A 19,837-nucleotide genomic window follows, 5' to 3' on the forward strand; every position below is an offset into this window, starting at 1 on the left:
GGAATGGGTGAGAGGATGGAGAAGTGGCAGAGGGAAATGAAAAATGAGAACAAAGATGAGGATGAGGGAAGGAATCAGTTCAGTGGGGTAAGAAGCTGAAAAACAACAATCAGCAAGCTGTAGATTGTATTCAAAGAACAGTACAGCACAGGAACAGTCCCTTCAGCCCTCCAAGCCTGCGCCTTCCCTGAGAGCAGGTTCCAGGCACTCACCACCTGCTTTGTAAAAAAAAAACTTGCCTCACACATCTCCTCAAAACCTTTCCCCTCACACCTTAAACCTATGTCCCCTATTAATGATTTTTCCACTTTGGGAAAAAGCTTCTGACTATCCACTCTGTCCATGCCACTTATAAATTTGTAAACTTCTATCAGGTCGACCCTCAACCTCCATCGTTCAAGTGAAAACAATCCGAGTTTATCCAACCTCTTCTCATACTAATACCCTCCAGACCAGGCAACATCCTAGTAAACCTCTTCTGTACCATTTTCAATGCCTCCACATCCTCCTGGTAGTGTGGCGACCAGAATTCTAAGCAATATTCCAAGCGTGGCCTAAGGTTCTGTACAGCTGCAGCATGACTTGCCAATTTTTATACTCAATGCCCCGACCAATGAAGGCAAACATTCTGTATGCCTTCTTGACTAACTTATCCACCTGCGTTGATCTGTGGACCTGTACGCCCAGATCTCTCTGCCTGTCAATACGCCTAAGGATTCTGCCATTTACTGTATACTTCCCATCTGTAATATACCTTCCAAAATGCATTACCTTACATTTGGCCGGATTAAACACCATTTGCCACTTCTCCGCCCAAGCCTCCAACCGATCCTCGGACAATCCTCATCACTATCCGCAACTCCACCAACCTTTGTGTCGTCCACAAACTTACAAATCAGGCCAATTACATTTTCCTCGAAATCATTTATAGATACTAGAAACAGCAAAGGTCCCAGCACTGATCCCTGGGGAACACTACTAGTCACAGCCCCCCCCATTCAGAAAAGCACCCTTCCACTGCTACCCTCTGTCTTCTGTGGCCATGCCAGTTCGGTATCCATCATGCCAGCTGACCTCTGATACCATGTCACTTCACCTTTTGTACCAGTCTGCCATGAAGGACCTTGTCAAAGGCTTTACTGAAGTCCATGCAGACAACATCCACTGCGCTTCATTCATCAATCATCTTCGTCACTTCCTCAAAAAACTCGATCAAGTTAGTGAGGCACGACCTCCCCTTCACAAAACTAAGCTGTTTCTTGCTAATAAGTCAAGTTGTTTCCAAATGGGAGTAAATCCTGTCCGGAAGAATCCTCTCCAATAATTTCCCTACCACTGATGCAAGGCTCACCGGCCTGTAATTTCCTGGATTATCCTTGCTACCCTTCTTCAACAAAGGAACAACATTGGCTATTCTCCAATCCTCTGGGACCTCACCTGGTAGTCAATGAGGATGAACAGATTTCTGTCAGGGCTGCAGCAATTTCCTCCCTCAGTATTCTGGGGTAGATCCCATCAGGCCCTGGGGACTGACCACTTTAATGTTTTTCAAGATGCTCAACACCTCATCCTTTTTGATATCGACATGACCCAGACTATCTGCACACCCTTCCCTAGGACTCATCATCCATCACGTCCTTCTCTTTGGTGAACACTGATGCAAAGTACTTGCTTCAAATGATATAAAGGTATTAAGAACAAAATCCACAGATTGTTTCTTACCCTACACACATAGGGATTCTGTGCGCCTGGAGAGAAAGTTTTTGAACGAATAATAGCGCTGCCTCTCACAAATGGGCTCTGTTGCGCAGCATGGGTTCTTCTATCCTTTGGACGTACAGCAGAAATAGTTGCCACAGTCTCCTCGGTGTTCGTCTCTTTATCAACCTGTGGAGATAATAGGCTCATAATCCAACCAATTTGTGAATCATAGTAATATGCAACGCTGTTGCTAACCCTCATTACTATTTTCATATCATTACATTGTAGGGGAAAAGAAATAACACTTAAAGCAGTGCATTTCAATGTAGTGCCAATATGTTGCTTTGGGTGGGGGGAGAGAGAGAGAGAGAGAGAGAGACTTCCGGTGGTGGTATATTGTGGGAGGGGAGGGGGGGAAAAGAGAGAGAAAAGACGTACAAAAGGTGGCTCCCGTCAGGGTACTGTATCTTTTAGCCCTTTTCGCCCAGGTGCGGGGTTTTTTTTTTGTTTAAAATACCACTGGAGCGATTGCCCACATTAGAAAAATTCCCAGCAGGACCAAGACAAAGAAAATTGAAGGCACAAATTTGTCGACGGAGCCGGAGGCTTCTTGGGGCTCTTCGGTGGAGAAAATGGGGGAAGGTGGTGCTGCCAGGAAAAGGAATGAGTCGTGAGGTGGGCCAAGGATCATGGTGACTATAAATGGGAAGGCAACGCTATCAGACTTATGTCAGTGCAGAGCTGACAAGGAAGCTGGCGGCATTTAACAAGGCTAAAACCGGCCTGTACAAGAGTGGTTCAACTTGGGGTGGTGTACCCGGCACAGCTCAGAGTAACCTTTGAGGAGAAAGACTATTTTTTTGATGCGCTAAGACGAAACCTTCTGTTACAAAACATGAGCTGGGTGAGAGTTGATGGAGGTTTCTGTGAGATTTTTGGTTGTGAGGGTGGGCATGAGGATATGGAAAGTTGTTGGTGTTCCTTATACATGTTTACGTTTTTTTTTCTGTTCTTGTGTTGGATGAGTGTTTTGTAAGCTGAATTTGGATGGGGGCACTTAGGGTTATGTGGGGAGCTTGTTTTTTGTGCTATAACTCTTATGGGAAATAGATGGCTTCCTGTTGGAGTATGTTTTTTACTTTTTTTAATATTCTGTATTTTTTTTGTGTTGGTATTTTTTTCACTCTGGGTGGGGGTCGACCTGCTATCTGAAGAGTTAGCCAACAGGAGTAGCGGGGGTAGCTGCAGCTCATTATATTAGTTTGGTTTCAGATAATGAGCTTAGCGCTTTTATTTTGTGTGGGGTAGTATTAGGGGTTGGTGTTTTTTGTTCGTCTCACTGTTTCCATGTGCATTTGGGTGTGACATTGTTTGGGGTGGGGAAAGGGGGGTGGGGAGAAGGGATAGTTTTCTGACCATGACTACAGTTTATTCTTTGTTTTGTCTTGTTGCTGGGTTTGGTGGTCACCTTTGATGGGCCTGGTACCTGTACTCTGAATCATTGTTGGATGACCTTTCGTGGTGGAAATGGCTGACTTCAGATTCAGTGGGGGAGGAGGCCCCAAATTCAGTTGGTCACCTGGAATGCAAGGGGTTTGAATGGACCAGTGAAAAGGTTGAGGTTATTTGCTCACCTTTGAATGCTGATGTTATGTTTCTATTGGAGACTCATCTGCAGGTAATGGACTAGACAAATTTGCGAAAAGGGTTGGTGGGTCAGGAGCCCTCATGAGTATGTAAACTTTGACCTGGGAGCAGGTCAAGGAAGGAGACCCTTTGGGGAGTGGAGAGTTTGATTGTATAACTAATAAACCTTGTTCATAATTTTCTACTTTCTTGCTACTTTGGCGGATTCAACATCTCCATTCCTGATTTGGATTTGCATCAGCTAATCTTCGAGAGTACCTTAAATTGTGTTCTGGACCCGAGGTTGTACTGAGCCAGGCCAAAATCTCTGGACTCCATCAGGTGTGGCAAAAGCATTGTTGGCTTTCATGGAGCAGATGGGGTGCGGGGGCAAATCCGTGGCGTTTTTTGCACCCAAGGGATAAAGGTTTTTCTTTATTTTTCCACGTCCTTCAGGTTTACTCATGGATTGCCTATTTTGTGGTGGGTAGGTCTCTCCTCCCTGCGATGAGGAGAGCGGGATATTCGGCGATTGTGATTTCAGATCATGCCGTGCATTTTGTGGATTTGATGCTAGAATTGGGTCCCTCCCAATGCCCACCATGGAGATTGCACAAGGCGTTGTTGGCAATCACAAGATTTTGCGAAAGCATGCCCTCTGCCATTGGGGAATATATTAAATTTAATAAGAGTGAATCTATCTCACCTTCTATGTTGTGGGAATCCCTTAAGGTGGTCATCTGGGGGGAGATGATTTCCTACAAGCCATACATGGAAAGAACTCCATCCTTGAAGTGGACCATTAGTCCTTGCTTGCCCCTACCCTGGGGTTGCTGGCAAGTAGGATAAAGTTGCAGGTGCAATATGAGTTACTATCAACAGTTAAGTCGATGAGTCAGCTGTGACCTTCAAGGGGGGCCTTTTATGAACACGAGGAGAAGGCCAGTTGCCTTTTAGCTCATCAGCTGAGGCGGCAGTGGCTGTGCAGATAACAGACTCAGGTGGCAGTTTAGTTTCTACCCAACTAAGATCAACGTGGTTTTTGAAACTTTCTATCAGAATCTCTCCGGAGGAGAGTTCAGGATGATGGAGTTTTTGGATAGGTTGTCCTTCGCATTGTTACAGAAAGAGAGATGGGAAGAGATGGAATCCCTGTTGGGCTCTGAAGAAATTATGATATGCATTGGGTTAATGCGGACGGGTAAAACTTCCGGCCCCAGCGGATTCAGTGTTGAGTTTTATCAGAAGTTTGCAGGACAGTTGGTCCCTTTAATATTAGATATTTTCAATGACTCCTTGCCCCGGGGTTCGTTGCCCGTTACACTAGCACAGGCCTCTATCTCCCTGATCCTGAAGAAGGACAAAGACCCTAATAATGTGGGTCGTTTCGACCCATCTCACTTTTGAATGCAGATGTTAAGTTGCTTGCAATAGTGCTGACATGGTTGTCCACTGTCTCCCCTTCTATTTGCTTTAGCAATTGAACTGTTGGCCATATGTTAAGATCTCTGGTAAATGGAAGGAGAGGGAGGGAGCATAGGGTGTCCTTGTATGTAGATGATCTGCTTCTTTATATAGTAGAGACCGAGGGCGGGATTCTCCGACCCCCCGCTGGGTCGGAGAATCGCCGGGGACCGGCGTAAATCCCGCCCCCACCGTGTCCCGAATTCTCCGCCACCAGAGATTCGGCGGGGGCGGGAATCATGCTGCGCCGGTCCCTCCCCCGCAATGGGCCAAAGTCCCCCCGCTGTCAATCATCTCCTGCCGGCGGGAATCAAACCACCTACCCGACCGGCGGGAGCAGGCGGCTCCCGCCCACCGATCGGCGGGCGGGCCTGTGCCATGGGGGCGCTCTTTTCCTTCTGCCTTCGCCATGGTCTTCACCATGGCGGAGGCGGAAGTGACCCCCTTCCCCTGCGCATGTGCGGGGATGACGTCAGCAGCCGCTGACGCTCCGATGCATGCGCGGACTTACGCCAGCTGGCAAAGTCCCTTCGGCCCCGGCTGGCGTGGCACCAAAGGCCAGCCGGCGGAGCGCCAACCACTCTGGCGCAGGCCTAGCCCCTCAAGGTGAGGGCTTGGCCCCTAAAGGGGGCGGTCCGATGCCGGAGTGGTTCACGCTACTCCATCACGGCGGGACCCCCCGCCCCGCCGGGTAGGGGAGAATCCCGGCCCCAGTCTCTACTATAATTAAGCTACTTCGCAGTTTTGGCTCCTTCTCTGGGTACAAGTTGAATTTGGACAGCAGCGAATACTTTCCGGTCGATCTAGGATGTTGTCTTTACGCCTTGCCAGATCTAGCTTTCGTTATTCTGGGAATCTGGGAGGCCCATGAGTGGGTCTCGCTATGAAATAAATCATAATAGTCTAGTGAATGGGGTCAAATTGGATTTGCAAAAGTGGGATAACCTCCCCGTCCTTGGAAGTCAGGGTTCCGACTATTAAAATGAATGTCCTCCCAAAGTTTTTATTTCTTTTTCAGCATCTCCCCATTTTCTCCCTAAATCCTTCGTTATCAGAGTTAATAAATTAATGCCCTCTTTTATATGGGCGGGCAGAACCCTAAGGATCAGTAGGGCGTACCTCCATGGAGATAGACAGTCAGGTGGGTTAGCTTTACCCAATTTAATTTATTACTGGGCTGCCAATATTGAGAAATTACTAGGGGGGTTTTTGGTGATCAGAGTTCTGTCTTGGGGCAATGGAGGCGTATTCTTGTAGGGATTCTGGTGTGGAGTTTGCACATTCTCCCCTTGTCTGCATGACTTTCCTCTGGGTGCTCCGGTTCCCTCCCATAGTCCAAAGATGTGCAGGTTAGTTGGAGTGGCCATTCTAAATTCCCCCTTCGTGTCCAAAGGTTACATGAGGTCGCAGGGATAGGGTGGGGAGTGAGCCAGAGTAGGGTGCTCTTTCAGAGGGTTGGTGTAGACTCGATAGCCAAATGGCCTCCTCCTGCACTGTAGGAATTTCAAATATTATCAGCAGAGTTATTACTATAATATTGAACTTAAATTGAAAATATTTTACCCAAATTGAATTTTTCTTACATTTTCCTTTTCCCCTTTTAGTAATTCATCCAAACGGGGCAGGGATAGGGGAGGGCTGGCGCTGCCCAACCTCTGTGGGCACTATTGGGCTGCCAACGCAGCGATGGTGCGTAAGTGGGTAATGGACGGGGAAGGGGCAGCATGGAAGAGGATGGAGATGGCGTCCTGTGTGGACACGAGCTTGGAGGCGCTTGTAACGGCGCCGTTGCAGCTCCCTCCAACGATACCACAAGCCCGGTGGTGGCGGCTACCCTCAAAATTTTGGGGCAATGGAGACGGCACAGGTGGGAGGTGGGGGTCTCGATGGGGTCCCCGATACGGGGGAACCACCGGTTTGTTCCAGGGAGAATCGATGGCGGATTCCTGAGTTGGCACAGGGCAGGTGTTAGGAGGTTGAGGGCCCTGTTTGCAGATGGGAAGTTTGCGAGCCTAGGTGAGAATTTCGGGCTCCCCCCGGGGAACATTTTTAGGTATATGCAGGTAAGGGCGTTTGCCAGGCGGCAGGTGGTGGGGTTCCCTCTGTTGCCCCCACGTGAGGTCCAGGACAGGGTGCTTTCGGGGGTGTGGGTTGGAGGGGGGAGGATTTCGGACATATACCAAGTGATGCAGGAGGTAGACGAGGCCTCGGTGGAGGAGCTGAAGGGTAAATGGGAAGAGGTGCTGGGTGAGGAGATTGAGGAGGGGACATGGGCGGATGCTCTGGAAAGAGTGAACTCCTCCTCTTCATGTGCGGGGCTTAGCCTCATACAGTTCAAGGTGCTACATAGGGCTCATATGACCGGGACGAGGATGAGTAGGTTCTTTGGGGGCGAAGACAGATGTACTAGGTGCTCGGGGAGCCCAGCGAACCATGCCCATATAGAACATAGAACATAGAACAGTACAGCACAGAACAGGCCCTTCGGCCCTCGATGTTGTGCCGAGCAATGATCACCCTACCTAAACCCACGTAACCCGTATACCCGTAACCCAACAATCCCCCCATTAACCTTACACTACGGGCAATTTAGCATGGCCAATCCACCTAACCCGCACATCTTTGGACTGTGGGAGGAAACCGGAGCACCCGGAGGAAACCCACGCACACACGGGGAGGACGTGCAGACTCCACACAGACAGTGACCCAGCCGGGAGTCGAACCTGGGACCCTGGAGCTGTGAAGCATTGATGCTAACCACCATGCTACCGTGATGTTCTGGGCATGCCCAGCGCTGGGGGAATTTTGGAAGGGGGTAGCAAGCACGGTGTCGAGGGTGGTAGGATCCAGGGTTAAGCCAGGCTGGGGACTCGCAATATTTGGGGTTGCAGTGGAGCCAGGAGTGCAGGAGGCGAAAGAGGCCGGTGTTCTGGCCTTTGCGTCCCTAGTAGTCTGGCGGAGGATTCTTCTTCAGTGGAAGGATGCGAGGCCCCCAAGCGTGGAGGCCTGGATCAACAATTGGGGTTCATCAAATTGGAGAGGGTGAAATTTGCCCTGAGGGCATCAGTACAGGGGTTTTTCAGGTGGTGGCAGCCTTTCCTGGCAGAACGGTAGGGAAAAAAAGGCCAGCAGCAGCAGCAGCAGCCCAGGGGGGGGGGGGGGGCGGGATCGTTTCGGTGGGTTGGGTTGAAGGGACGTGTACATGTGTTCTTTGGTTATGACGGGTGTTAATCTCTTCTTTTTGTATTTAATGGGGGGGGGGGGGGGGGGTTTGTTCTTTGTTGTTTTCCTTAATTGTTAATATTTTTGTTTTTTGTTAATATTTTCTGTTATTGATATTTTGTGAAAATCTGAATAAAAACTATTTTTAAAAAAAGTAATTCATCCAATAGCCCCAAACATTCACGGATTCCATTAACCTAAATTCTGTGATCCATAATAATTCACAAATGTTAATACATATCAGAACCATTTGCTACGCCTCTACAACCAGGCAACCTGCGCCTTGGGCTCTCTCTAAATGGCAGCAATTGTACTCCTGAAATGGTTCATGAGAGGGTTAGCCAAATAGATCTATTATTTCAATAAAATATTCACCTTCTCTGCAACTATTGCTTGGAGTGCTGACTGATCATCAGTCTGTTCATTGGCATTCTCAGCAATGTCCTCATTTTCCCACTGTATTCCTTCATTGTATTCTTCCTCCTCCTCCTTGGCCAATTCATTTTCATTGTCGTCACCTTCCTCTGCCACACTTGGCCTGTAAGCAAATAAACTGCACTAAATATAGATTTTATTAAAAAATCTGTATAGTTTTGTTCCTTTTGTAAGAAACTCTCCTGTCTTTGGTTCTCCCATTCTTATTTCCAACCACAAAGCAAAAAAAACTATTTCCTGGTTGAGGTTTGCGTCTGCTTCTTCCTTTCTCTTTATTATGCACCGTGGCTGTGCTTGGCAGCTGCAAAAGACACCCTTAGATAAAATTGAAAAATTAATTTGTGGGGAATGTTAGGATAAATATACTGAAATGATGAGCAGCCTTATATTGCCATTTAGAACACCAGATTAACTTATCATATCCACAATTAAGTCAGAAAGGCTAGATAGTGATTGCAGAACATCCAAATGACCCTGAATCACTTCTTTGATAAACTCCATTAGGGTCATCAATTAAGTCAGATGAAAACAGACATGTCTAGCAAAGTGACACTTCTACAAGCCAATTGCAAGTTGAGGTTTAGCGAGTTTGGACCAGCTTGCTACTTAAAAAAACAAAATTCCAGCAATAAATGATCTCCTCTCTTGGAAATTGCCACATTGAGGAGCACATTTTCTGCTTCAGTGGAATTTGAATGCAACTCCTGGACGTTTGTACACTAAAAAATCTGCTCTGACCTCTCTAATCAATTGCACTGGCGTTCTGGATTGCAACATTTTATTGCTGCTCACAACAGTTCCATCCAGAAAATGAGACAAACAGAAAGGGGGAGGGTGAAGTTTTTACCGAGACTTTCAGTAGCACCTATATGGCATTTTATGTGCTAAGTTGCTTAATGCAAAAACTCTCAATGGAAAAATATTACATTAAAAAATGGAGATTAGATAAGGATATTTTGTAATATAAAATATGAACTCAGAGCTATATTTAGCACAGTGGGCTAAACAGCTGGCTTGTAATGCAGAACAATGCCAGCAGCGCGGGTTCAATTCCCGTACCGGCCTCCCTGAACAGGCGCCGGAATGTGGCGACTAGGATCTTGTCACAGTAACTTCATTGAAGCCTACTTGTGACAATAAGCGGTTATTATTACTATTTTGTAGCTCCATATACAAATTACTTTAGGGCAGAATTACAACTTACTGCCCAGAGACAAAACTGCCATTGAGGATTGGCTATTCATTGTAGAAAATGTCTGATTTTCATTTCCATTGATTTCACAACACAAAACTTTGCACCCAGGCACAAGTTAAAACTCTGCCTCTTTGTGCCCAGAGAGCTATCACTCAGCCTCGTGTCAGGCTGGACCAAGCTGTACACAAGCTGCTCCCAGAGAACTAGAACTTCACGGTGTTATCTTGAGCAAGGTGAGAAACAACTGGAAAGGAGGAGGGTGCTCAGGCAGTAGCAGGTGAATGCAACCATGCCCTCTCCTCCCTCCTTACCTTCTAAAACTCTGCAACAATGAAACAATGCAAGCTGCAGCAATGGAGACAATGTTCCTTTCTTACACAGAATAAGCAATCAAATTTTTTTTAAAAACAAACCGAAAAAGTTTTCTTGCACACTGGGTTGCAAATACTGAATCTTTCCCCCCAAATAAAAATTTACTGTCACCATGCACATATGGTGAAAAATGTTAACGAGGCAGTCACCAAAATCATTGTAAACGGGTGCGATTTGACAGAAACATTTCTAAGTGTCATTTTTGACTTGTTTGGCAGGATGTTTCTTGACGGCTGCATTGGCGAGATCGTGGCCCGTAATCAGCAACACTAAGTGCCGAAAATGAGCCTCCACGAGCTTCTTGCCATAACTGGCTGTCTCGCTGCACCTGATTCCGCCTGTGTCTCGGCGCTAATAAGAGGGAGCTGCTTTTAAGCGCTCCCTCACCAGCCACTCCCAGTCAACACACAAGTATGGCATCGCGCAGACCTGCTCCGCGCTATAAGGATGCGAAGAAGGACATCTTGTTGCCCAGAGGGTGTTGGAGCATCAGGGTCAGCGATGCCGTCTGGGAGGCAGTGGCAGCCAATTCGGATAGCATGACCCGGAGGACTGTCGACCAATGTTAGAAGACCAACGACCTCCACTAAGCTGCAAGGATAAATTGCCACTTCTCTCCTGGCATCTGATCTGCCGCTACCCCTCAAATTCCCAGACACCACCCCACAAATCACTGGCTGACAACTCACACCCTCCCCACATTCGATCTTCATGCTTGGTGCTCAGGAACAACTGGCACGCACAAGCACAACCTCTTCATGCCCAGATGCAGTGCCCATACACATGCCACTTGCGATATACCCCCCGATCCATCAAGCGTGCGGCTCACAAAGCTCTCTTTTTGTCCCCGCAGGAGAAGATAGCCCATAATAAATGGGAAAGAGCCAAGTTGGGGGCAGAATCCCAGAGATCCAAATCCTCACCCCCAATGAGAAATGGGCCATGGAGATTGCTGGGTTGACAGAGGAGAGAGCAGTCACTGACAGCGAGGTTGGCCTGCGCCACATAGGTGAGGATGTACTGTCTTTTCAGCCAGGTGACCTGTCTCAAATTAATAATTCATGTCAGACAAAATGATCCTTCCCTCTCACTGGCCACATGTCCATTGTCTCGCTGGATCTCCACCTGATGAGGCAGGGCCATCCAGAGTCGCCACCCCGCTTCCTGGCACCCAAGAGAACACCTTGGAGCAGAGCTCCCAGGAGACAACCATCGAGGCGTCACATCTTGGTCAGCGGTATTAGTGGACAAGTCTCTGGGGCACAATCTGGTGAGCACCACACAGTTGCTGATGCACATCAGGTGGAGACAGGAACAACCGAGGGAGACAGCAGTCAAAGGTCTGCTGGATCCCAGGACTCCGCCAGATGTCGAACTTCTAGACAAGGTACTCCCAGAGCTGATGCAAATGATAGGCCAGAGCCATGACATTCAGGAGGGGATGTCAAGTTCATTCCAGCGATTGCAAAGCCAATTGGAGGAGTCCCAAAGGCTTCAGTCGCAGGAGATGCTGCTGACAATGCGTGGCATTGAGGCCAACACTGCTCGGGAGGTGGCTGCAGTGGAAGGCATAGAGTATGATGTCCGCGTCATGACTGGTGGTGCCCAAGGCATGGTGCAGACAATGGAGAGCTGTCAGGTCAGATGACTCGGAGGCCTCTGGAGCTCACTCCAGCTGCACCTCCGTCCCATGGAAACCCCCAGAGCCCTTCGGGTACCGTCAAGGAGGAGAAAGCGTTGCAAGCCAACCCCGGGACTGGCGCCCAAGGTGAAGTTGAACATCCTTGATTTCCAGCGTGTTTAACCCACGGTGACGTGCCAGTTACATGCAGTCCTTGCCACCCCAGCAACAAAAGAATCAGCAATCTGCAAAAGCATTTCTTCAATGGCGTCATCAGGTGGCCCATTTGGATCAATGTTGTCCTGCAGCGCCTTCTTGCTTCGAACCACATTGCCTTCTGGGCCCATATGCCCCCTGAGCCCGGTATTCCAGGTCCCAGGTATCTTAGAAAACATTCTTAGAAAAGGATGCAAATAGCAAAGCAGCTTCCAGGCATTTGCAGCCACCAGCGCGAGCAAGCAGCTAACATAATCTGCAGTTTTGAAGTGTTCTCAAAACTAATAAGGCCAACATCTCATTTGCAGTAGCCTTCAACTGTGAAACTAGAGGCTGGTCACAGTCAAAGGAAGTGAAATTGACTTTCAGCATTGAAGCCACAGCAAGGTTCTGTCCTGGAAGTGTTTGGTGAACAGACAGGCTGCAGCCTGCCTGTTATAGGTCTTCACATATTTAAAGCTGGCTTGAAGGCCTCATTGACGCAATGCCTCTACCCCCAACCTGGAACGCTACAGCCCACCGACCAAACCTCCCAACCACCTCACCCTAAGCTCTGGGCCAACAGCTCCGGTGGCCCTCGAGTTGCATGATAGAAAATGGAAATGGCTCCTTATCTCCTCAATTCCCCTCAGGAGCCATCACTCCACCTTCACGTTTTTAGAAATGAGTACTAAGTGATATCCACGTGATTTCTTGCTGGCACGTCGAGCAATTCCCAGGAGTCTGCTGCATTTGACTTCAAGCTCACTGATGAGATTGAAATGAATACAACTGAGGGTTAATGATATCCTCACCATCTGTGGGCGAGATCCGGAACTTACTATTGGAAGCAGGCAGAGTGAATTGCCGACGAATTTGCACCTGGCGCAAATCTCGATTTTGGCCTTTCCCGCTATTTACCAGGCGCGTCAGATCCAGCGGTGTTTGAACTGCCGCCATCGTCTGCATAGTGTTATAAATAACTAATAACTTAATTTTCTGTCAAATTAACAATATCGCACAATGCTGTTGAAATTAATTTCTACTCTCTAGTTTGTTTAATACTCATGGTGGGATCAGCATCATCACCAGCATACAAACCAATACTGGATATACTCTTGCTGCTCTTAATATTAATGACCCATGCTGCATATATATCAGACAATATTAGTAACCAGATCCCAAAACTGGAAGTTATCTTTCTGTGATTAATGAATTGATTGGTGAATCTCAAAATAGGAAAAGAACCAAATATGACTGAAGGTGAGGGTTAAAAGGCAGAGGTGAATAAGGTGCCCAGAAACATGAGATGCAGCAGGACCCGTGATTTTTCACCCTGGCCCAGATTAGACAATCATTTATATTGAAGTTGTTGGAGTGATAAACATTGCCAAGGAAACCTTGGTGAACTCCCTTGATCAACTTCAAAATAGTGCTGTTCAGTCTTCTATGTCCACCTGACAGGCCAGACTGGGCCAAAATTTGACATCTCAACCACTTGATAACTATTCGGGCTGATTCCAAGGACAGGAACACCATTTAATTTACTGGATGGAAAACCAGGCACTCTGGAGCTATGGTTCATCAGTCACATGTCCATTTGAGCAATGCTGAACATCCGGAATACCTGACCATAGAGTCAGCCTTATTATGTGAAGAAATTATTCATTATCAGTCCTAGATCTTCCTTTTACTAGTTTAAACAAATGCTCCCTTGACCTACTCTTCCAGTTGTTAAGTAAGTTGAGATAGATCTTTGATCACCATTATTTTGTATATCTTCATGTCCAACTTAGATCTCCGACTTTAGGAATCTTCTTTGTGGCTCTTATCAAAATTACACCACGGGGGAGGCGGTGGCATAGAATTAATATCACCAGACTAGTAATCCAGAGACCCAAACGAAGGCCCTGGAAAATCCCACCACAGCATCTGGTAGAATTGAAATTCAGCTAATAAATCTGGAATTAAAAAGCAAATCTTGGTAATAGTGACCTTGAACCATTGTTGTAAAAACCCATCTGGTTTACTAATGTTCTTTCGGGAAGGAAACTGCCATCCTTACATGGTCCGGCTTACACGTGTCTCCAGACCCAGAGCAACCTGATTGATCCTTAAATGACCTCTGAAATGGGCGAGCAAGCCACTCAGTTGTATCAAACCGCTGCAACTCTACAAAGATGAATGAAACAGACAAATCACCCAGGGTCAACCTAGGCACCAGAAACAATAACTACAAACCCTGCTGAGGGTTAGTAGTTGGCTCGCTTACAAACATCTGGGGTCTTGTGCCAAAATTGGGAGAACTGTCCCAACCATGAGCAGCAGTCTGACATAGTCATACTCATGTAATTATACCTTACAGCAATGTCCCAGACACCACCATTACCATCGCTGGGTATGACCTGCCCCACCAACAGGACAGATCCACAAGAGGTGGTGGAGGCACAATGGTATACAGTCAGGAGGGAGCTGCTCTGAGTGTCCTCAACATAAACTCTGGACCCTATGAAGTCTTATGGCATCAGGTCAAACGTGACTAAGGAAAACTCCTGCTCATTGCCACCTGCCATTCCACCTCAGCTGATGAATCAGTGATCCTCAATGTTGAACACCTCCTGGAGGTTAGCTAGGGCAGGGGATATAGACTGGGTGGGGTACTTCAATGTCCATCGGAAAGAATGATTCGATAGTAACATTACTGATTGAGCTGGCCATGTGCTAAAGGACATAGCTGCTAGGCTGGGTCAGCATCAGATGGTGATGAAATTAACACAAGGGCAAAATCTACTTGACCTCATCCTCACCAACCTACGTGTAACCGATTAATCTGTCCATGACAGCATTGGTAAGAGTGACCACCGCACAGTCCCTGTGGAGGCAAGTCCTGTCTTCACCTTGAGAATATCCTCCATTGTGTCATGTGGCACTACCACCATGGGATAGATTTCAAACAGATCTAGTAATTCAAAACTGCGCATTCATGAGGCACTGTGGGCCATTTGCAGCAGCAAAATTGTATACAAATACAGTCCATGACTGCATTGCCCGACATAGCCTCCACTCCGCCATTACTAGCGAACTAGGGAATTATCCTGGCTTAATGAAGAATGCAGGTCGGTATGTCACGAGCAGCACCAGGTATACCTAAAAATTAGGTATATAATAGACAGAGAAAAGCAAACCCACATCCAACAGATCAGATCTAAGCTTTGCCATAGTAATGCCACAGCCAGTCATGAATGGTGGTAGACAATTAAACAACTACTTGCAGGAGAAAGTTTCACAAATTTTCCCATCTTCAATGATGGGGAAGCCCAGCCCCTCCATGCAAAAGACAAAGCTGCAGCATTTGCAATAATCTTCAGCCAGTAGTGGCAAGTGATCTATCTAGGCCTCCTCCAGAGGTCCTCCACATCACAGATGTCAGTCTTCAACCAATTTGATTCATTCCACCTGATAGCGAGAAACGGCTCAAGGCACCGGATCCTGCAACGGCTATAGGCCCAGACATTATTATAGCAGTAGACCTGTCCTCCAGGACAAGCTCTGTCCTTAGCCAAGCTGTTCCAGAATATCTACCAGGCTGGCATCTATCCCGCAATGTAGAAAATTGCTCAGATATGTCGTGTCCACAAAAAGCAGGAAAACGCCAATTACTATCCTATCAGTCTACTCTTGTAGCATCAGCAAAGTGATGGAAAGGATCGTTGACAATTATATAAATTGGCACTTACTCAGCAATAACCAAGTGTGGCATCAACATATTGGATTCAATGGGAATCAGGGGAAATCTCTAAACTGGTTGGAATCAAACTTAGCGCAAAGGAAGATGCCTGTGGTTGTTGGAGGTCAATCATCTCAGCCACAGGACATCACTGCTTCATCAATGACCTTCCCTCTGTCATAAGGTCAGAAGTGGGGATGTGCGCACACTGTTCAGCACCATTCACAACTCTTCAGATACTGACTGACGCAGTCCGTGACCAAATGCGGAAAGACCTGGGCAATCGGCAGGCTCGAGCTGATAAGTGGCACAAGACAGATCAAACACTTGGCACTTTTGGCTAAAGATTGTTGCAAATGCTGCAACTTTGCCTTTTGCATGGAGGTGTTGGGCTTCCACATAAGTGCCAGGCAATGACCATCTCCTTTAAGAGAGAATCCAATCATCTCCCTTGACATTCAATGGCATTATCATCACTGAATCCCCCACCATCAACTTCCTGAGGATTACCATTTATCCGAAACTGAAATGGGCCAACCTTATAAATACGATGCCATAAGAGCTGGACAGAGGCCAGGAATTCTGCGGAGACTAACTCATCTTCTGATTCCCCATAGCTTGCCCACCATTTACAAGGCACAAGTCAGGAATCTGATGGAATAGTTTCCATTTTCCTGGACGAATGCAACTCCAACAACATTCAAGAAGCTTGACACCATCCAGGATCATTTGATTAGCACTCCATCCACCACCGATGCACAGTGGTAGGATACACCATCTACAAAATGCACTGTAGTAACTCACTAAAGCTCCTTTGACAGCACCTTCAAAACTTCCCCTCAACCACCAAGGACAACTGCACCAGATGCATGGGGACACCATCACATGCAATTTCCCCTCCTAGCCCCACACTATCCTGACTTGAAACTTTATCAGTGTTTCTTCACTGTCATTGGGTCAAAATCCTTGAACTCCCTTCCTAAAGGCCCTGGGCGCGATTCTCCCAAAACGGGAGAAATCGTAAGGCTGGCGTCAAACCCGGGCGGGTTTGACGCCAGCGCGCCCCTTCCCGACCGGGAACCGATTCTGGTCCCCGGTCGGGCTAGCAGCCCGACGCCGCAAGCTCCGGCATCACGGGCTTAACGAATTTCGTTAAGCCCGCTTGCCGGAGTTAGCGCCGGCTGACGCGTCATATGACATCAGCCGCGCATGCGCGGATTGGAAGACTCCAACCCGCGCATGCGCGGATGACGTCATCGCGTATTTGCGCGAAACCCGCGCATGCGCGGGCCGGGATGCCCCTCAGCCGCCCCGCGAATGGATACTGCGGGGCGGCGGAAGGACAAATAGTGCGCGGGCATCGGGCCCGCTGCCCGCGATCGGTGCCCACCGATCGCGGGCCCATGGCACCCTTGGCACGGCCGTGGTACTGCCGTGCCAACCGGTGCCATGGTTATAAAAAGCGAGTTGTTCCCGCCGTTTTTACGAACGGCCAGACCAGGTCTGTTTGCCGTTCGTAAAAACAGCGTAAAGGGCTGGGACTTCGGCCCATCGAACAGCTGTGAATCGCTGCCGGCCGTAAAAAAACGGCGGCAGCGATTCGTGTCGGGAGTTGGGTGGGGGGGGGGGGGGGGAGAATAGCGGGAGGGCGGGAAAAATGTCGGGAAGGCCCTCCCGCTATTCTCCGACCCGTCGTGGGGGTCGGAGAATTTCGCCCCCTGTGTTTCAGTGACCAGGGGCGGGATTCTCCGTTGCCCGTCGTAACGCGGGTTTCCGGCGAGAAAAATCGGTGTTAATGACTCCGGCGTCTGGGCCTTCTTTAAGGCCGCTATTCTCCGTTCCCGGAGGGGCTAGCAGCTGACTGACGCGATACGCGTCAGTTTCACCAGCTGCGGAAGTGGTGAGACCCGGCGTTTTTTGGAGGATAAGGAGGAGAGAGACAGACTCGGCATTTGGGGGGGGGGGGGTGTGTGTTCCGGCATTTTGGGGGGGGGGGGGGGTGTGTGTGTTCCGGCATTTGGGGGGGGGGGGGGGGGTGTTCCGGCATTTGGGGGGGGGGGGGTGTGTTCCGGCATTTTGGGGGGGGGGGGGGGGGGGGGGGGGGGGAGGGGTGTGTGTGTTCCGGCATTTGGGGGGGGGGGGGGGGGTGTGTGTGTGGTTCCGGCATTTGGGGGGGGGGGTGTGTTTCGGCATTTGGGGGGGGGGTGGTGTTCGGCATTTTCTGTGGGGGGGGGGGGAGGGTGTGTGTGTTCCGGCATTTGGGGGGGGGGGGGGGTGTGGGTTCCGGCAATTTGGGGCAGGGGGTGTGTGTTCCGGCATTTTGTGGGGGGGGGTTTTGGTGTGTTTCCGGCATTTGTGGGGGGCGGTGTGTTCGGCAATTGGGGGGGGGGGGTGGTTCTTGTCGGCATTTGGGGGGGGGTTTTGTAACGGAATTTGGGGGGGGGGGTGTCGGCATTGGGGGGGGGGGGGGGGGTGTCCCGTGATTTGGGGGGGGCGGTACCCAACACCCCCAGCTCTCTCCTCCTCACCCCCCTCCCTCCCTTCTCATCCTCCCCACCCTCCCTCTCTCCTCCTCCCCCCCCTCCTCTCTCCCTCCTCCCCCCCTCCCTCTTCTCCTCCCCCCCCCCCTTCCTTCCTCTGTTAGTGGGGGGGGGGGGTGCGGCGTTAGTGGAGGTGTGGGGGTGCAGCGTTGGAGGGGGGTAGGGGTGGTGAAGGGGGTAGGGGTGGTGAAGGGAGGGGGTTGGGGTAGGGGCAGCTGCGTGCAGAGGGGGGGCGACGGTGCGTTGGCCCCGGGCATCCGTCGCCCCCCTCCTCTGCACGCCGCTGCCCCTACCCCAAACCCCCTCCCCTCACCACCCCTACCCCCTTCACCACCCCTACCCCACTCCAACGCCGCACCCACCCCCCACTAACGGAGGAAGGAAGGGGGGGAGGAGGAAGGAAGGGGGGGGGGGGGAGGAGGAAGGAAGGGGGGGGGGGAAGGGGGGGAGGAGGAAGGAAGGGGGGGAGGAGGAAGGAAGGGGGGGAGGAGGAGAGAGGGGGGGTGTGGGTACCGGCCTTCAGAGGGAGGGGACGGGGTGTGGGTTGCGGCGTTGAGGGTGGGGGGTTGCGGCGTTGAGGGGGGGGGACCCGGCGTTGAGGGGGGGGGGGGACCCGGCGTTGAGGGGGGGGGGGGACCCGGCGTTGAGGGGGGGGGGGTTTGCGGCGTTGCGAGAGATGGGGAGATATAAAAAAACTTTTATATCCTCTTGATTACAGCTCATTCCTGGTCAACATAAGATTAAAATTAGAGAAGATGCTCAATAAGACTGTTCTCAATAATCACAGGCACAGGCCCTACTGGGCAGCTTCAAATGGATGGAGTTTACACAGAAAAATAATTACTAAACTTAATCTACGAGTAACGTATTACTGGAACAATACATAACAGGCGTTGGAGGGGGGTAGGGGTGGTGGGGAGGGGGGTAGGAGGGGTGGTGGGGAGGGGGAGTAGAGGGGGTGGTGGAGGGCGGGGGTAAGTACGGAGGGGTGGTGGGGAGGGGGGTAGAGGGCGTTGAGGGAGGTAGGGGTGGTGAGGGGGGGGTGGTTAGGGTAGGGGGCAGCGGCGTACAGAGGGGGGGGGGGGCGACGGTGCGTTGGCCCGCGGCATCGTCGCCCCCCCTCTCTGCCCGCCGCTGCCCCCAAACCCCCCCGATTGCCGCAACCCACCCCCCGATGGCCGCAACCCCCCCGATGGCCGCAACCCCCCGATGGCCGCAACCCCCCCCCCCCGATGGCCGCAACCCCCCCGATGGCCGCAACCCACCCCCCGCATGGCCGCAACCCACCCCCCCCCGATGCCCCCCCATGCCGCAACCCACTCCCCGATGGCCGCAACCCCCCGATGGCCGCAACGCACCCCCCCCGATGGCCGCAACCCACCCCCACGATGGCCGCAACCACCCCCCCGATGGCCGCAACCCCCCGATGGCCGCAACCACCCCCCCGATGGCCGCAACCCCCCGATGGCCGCAACCCACCCCCCCCCGATGGCCGCAACCCCCCGATGGCCGCAACCAACCCCCCGATGGCCGCAACCCCACCCCCCCCCGATGCCCCCCCCCATGCCGCAACCCACTCCCCGATGGCCGCAACCCCCCGATGGCCGCAACGCAACCCCCCAATGGCCGCAACCCCCCGATGGCCGCAACGCAACCCCCCCGATGGCCGCAACCCACTCCCCCGATGGCCGCAACCCCCCGATGGCCGCAACGCAACCCCCCGATGGCCGCAACCCCCC

At 50.5% G+C, this 19,837-nt stretch overlaps 1 protein-coding gene across 2 annotated transcripts in view; it reads right to left on the reverse strand.

Annotated features, from left to right (window-relative positions):
- Positions 1-19,837, reverse strand: part of wwc1 (WW and C2 domain containing 1) — a 204,741-nt gene that overhangs the window by 38,404 nt on the left and 146,500 nt on the right. For both annotated transcript variants that reach the window (XM_038796050.1, XM_038796049.1), the window contains exons 18-19: positions 8,389-8,551; positions 1,723-1,887 (exon numbers count right to left, since the gene is read on the reverse strand). In XM_038796050.1, the coding sequence (XP_038651978.1) occupies positions 1,723-1,887; positions 8,389-8,551 (328 nt within the window). The remainder of the gene's footprint in view (positions 1-1,722; positions 1,888-8,388; positions 8,552-19,837) is intronic.

This window comes from Scyliorhinus canicula, chromosome 4 (genome assembly GCF_902713615.1).
Source record: "Scyliorhinus canicula chromosome 4, sScyCan1.1, whole genome shotgun sequence".
Lineage (NCBI taxonomy): Eukaryota > Metazoa > Chordata > Chondrichthyes > Carcharhiniformes > Scyliorhinidae > Scyliorhinus > Scyliorhinus canicula.